Source organism: Sinocyclocheilus anshuiensis, unplaced genomic scaffold, assembly GCF_001515605.1.
Source record: "Sinocyclocheilus anshuiensis isolate Anshui unplaced genomic scaffold, SAMN03320099.WGS_v1.1 scaffold250, whole genome shotgun sequence".
Lineage (NCBI taxonomy): Eukaryota > Metazoa > Chordata > Actinopteri > Cypriniformes > Cyprinidae > Sinocyclocheilus > Sinocyclocheilus anshuiensis.
Window position 1 is genome coordinate 4,503 of NW_015547652.1, and position 1,935 is coordinate 6,437.

The 1,935-nt window shown below is 35.3% G+C and overlaps 1 protein-coding gene across 1 annotated transcript in view; it reads left to right on the forward strand.

Moving 5' to 3' along the window:
- Positions 1-1,813, forward strand: part of LOC107702010 (trafficking protein particle complex subunit 10) — a gene marked incomplete at its 5' end in the record, with an annotated part of 6,197 nt that extends 4,384 nt beyond the window's left edge. Inside the window, one exon of the mRNA XM_016504188.1 lies at positions 1,368-1,813. Within this exon, the coding sequence (XP_016359674.1) occupies positions 1,368-1,600 (233 nt within the window). The remainder of the gene's footprint in view (positions 1-1,367) is intronic.
- Between the last annotated feature and the right edge of the window lie 122 nt (positions 1,814-1,935).

Genomic DNA, 1,935 nt, shown 5'->3' on the forward strand with positions numbered 1-1,935 from the left:
GTGAAAGAAAATATTTAGACTTTCTAAAATATTAAATAAAAATAATATTTTAATATATTTTATTGTTGTTATTAATTTAAGCACGTTTTACTTTTTCTGTCATAATTACTTTTTCTTGCAAAAAAATGTTTTTTATTGAAGAACTTTGAAAAAAAAATCTTTCACACAATTCTGATTAATTTTACTGAATTGGTTCATTTGGACAATCAGTTCTGCTCGATTTTGTTTTATGATTTAATATGGATCATATTTATAAAATTCATTAAACTTGAACAGTTTAATCAATCTTTTAATAGATAATTAAATGAAAATACAACATTTTATTTACAAGAAAACAAGCAATTAAATTTTTTTATATAGTGCTGTCAAACAATTAATCGCATCCAAATAAAAGTTTTTGTTTGCGTAATATATGTGTGTTCTGTGTATATTTATTACATATATATAAATACACACACATACAGTATATATTTTGAAAATATTTACTTGTATTTACATGTCTATATTTATATAACTTATATTATATATAAATATATTTAATATATAAACAACATTTTTCTGAAATATATACATGCATGTGTGTGTATTTATATATACGTAATAAATATACACAGAACACACACATATATTACAAAAACAAAAACTTATTTTGGATGCGATTAATCGTGATTAATCGTTTGGCAGCACTAATTTAATTATTTATTTTGTATATTTTTAAAATTATTTTCTTTTTTTTTCTCAGTTCTGCACAACGGAAGCTTACTGGTTAAATTAAAACATGAATGAAAACTCTTGATTGTCTGATATACCATAAAAACATTAACATAATGCATTTTTTTACTAATTTGAGAAGCATGTTATTTTTTCTGTCATAATTTCTTCAAGTTAATCTTTCATGTTTATAAAAGGGAGAGTTCCGGTGCTTGATTCTGATTGGCTGAGCCATGTTTGAATCTGTTGTAAATTACTCTACAAAGTAACATACACCTTTGTTTACTTCTGTGTGTTGCTCAGCAACCACTTTGTTAGTAAATTACTCTACAAAGTAACATACACCTTTGTTTACTTCTGTGTGTTGCTCGGCAACCACTTTGTAGCAACCACAACTGTTTCTGAGGAGCTACATTGTTTGGTGGAAGAATACTGTTTTTATTAATATCATTACACTTTATTTGCTCTGTTTTATTTTGTGAAACCTATCTACGTATATGGATGCTTCGCGTCGTGCTTAGCTGTTATATATTCACTGTAAACCACGGCTTCTTGGGGCTTATTGCTTTATTTGGCAGTTGGTCACGAAGAGTGTTTTCTTGGTGTGAGTGAATCAGTTCTGGTTCATATGAGTCATGACTCTCTGTGCTCCGCAGACTCGTGTCTGGAGAACGACAGTCTGTCTCTGGAGGATCAGGCGGAGACGGCGAGTCTGCGCAGCCGAGGCAGTGTCCAGTCTCTGGGCAGCGGAGAGTCTGCGCAGCCGCGGGGCCCGATGCCCAAACGCCAGGCTTTCGGCCCCGGACAGGTGTTCAGCGGCACACAGGGCCAGCAGGTGTTAGTGCTGCCCTCCGCTGACCATCACCTGATGGAGGTCAACGTCACATGACCCGCCGGGGGTCACATGGACACAAGACTCACCTCCGTCACGCGCTTCATGAGACACCAGCTGTCTCTCAGATATCCCATAATGCCTTGCAGCCCCTCCTCTGTGTGCTCAGGCGTGTGTGTGTGTGTGTGTGTGTGTGAGAGAGAGAGAGAGAGAGAGAGAGACACCTGCTGTACATAATAGATGCGATTAAAGAGAATCTTCTGAACCAAATACACTCAATCATGATCACTCACACTGGGGTTCTGGGATTTGCATATTTAATTTTGTATTGGTTTTTGGAACTAAAAGTTTCCAGGGAAACGCCTGCGTGTTATTGACTCAAGACACGCCCC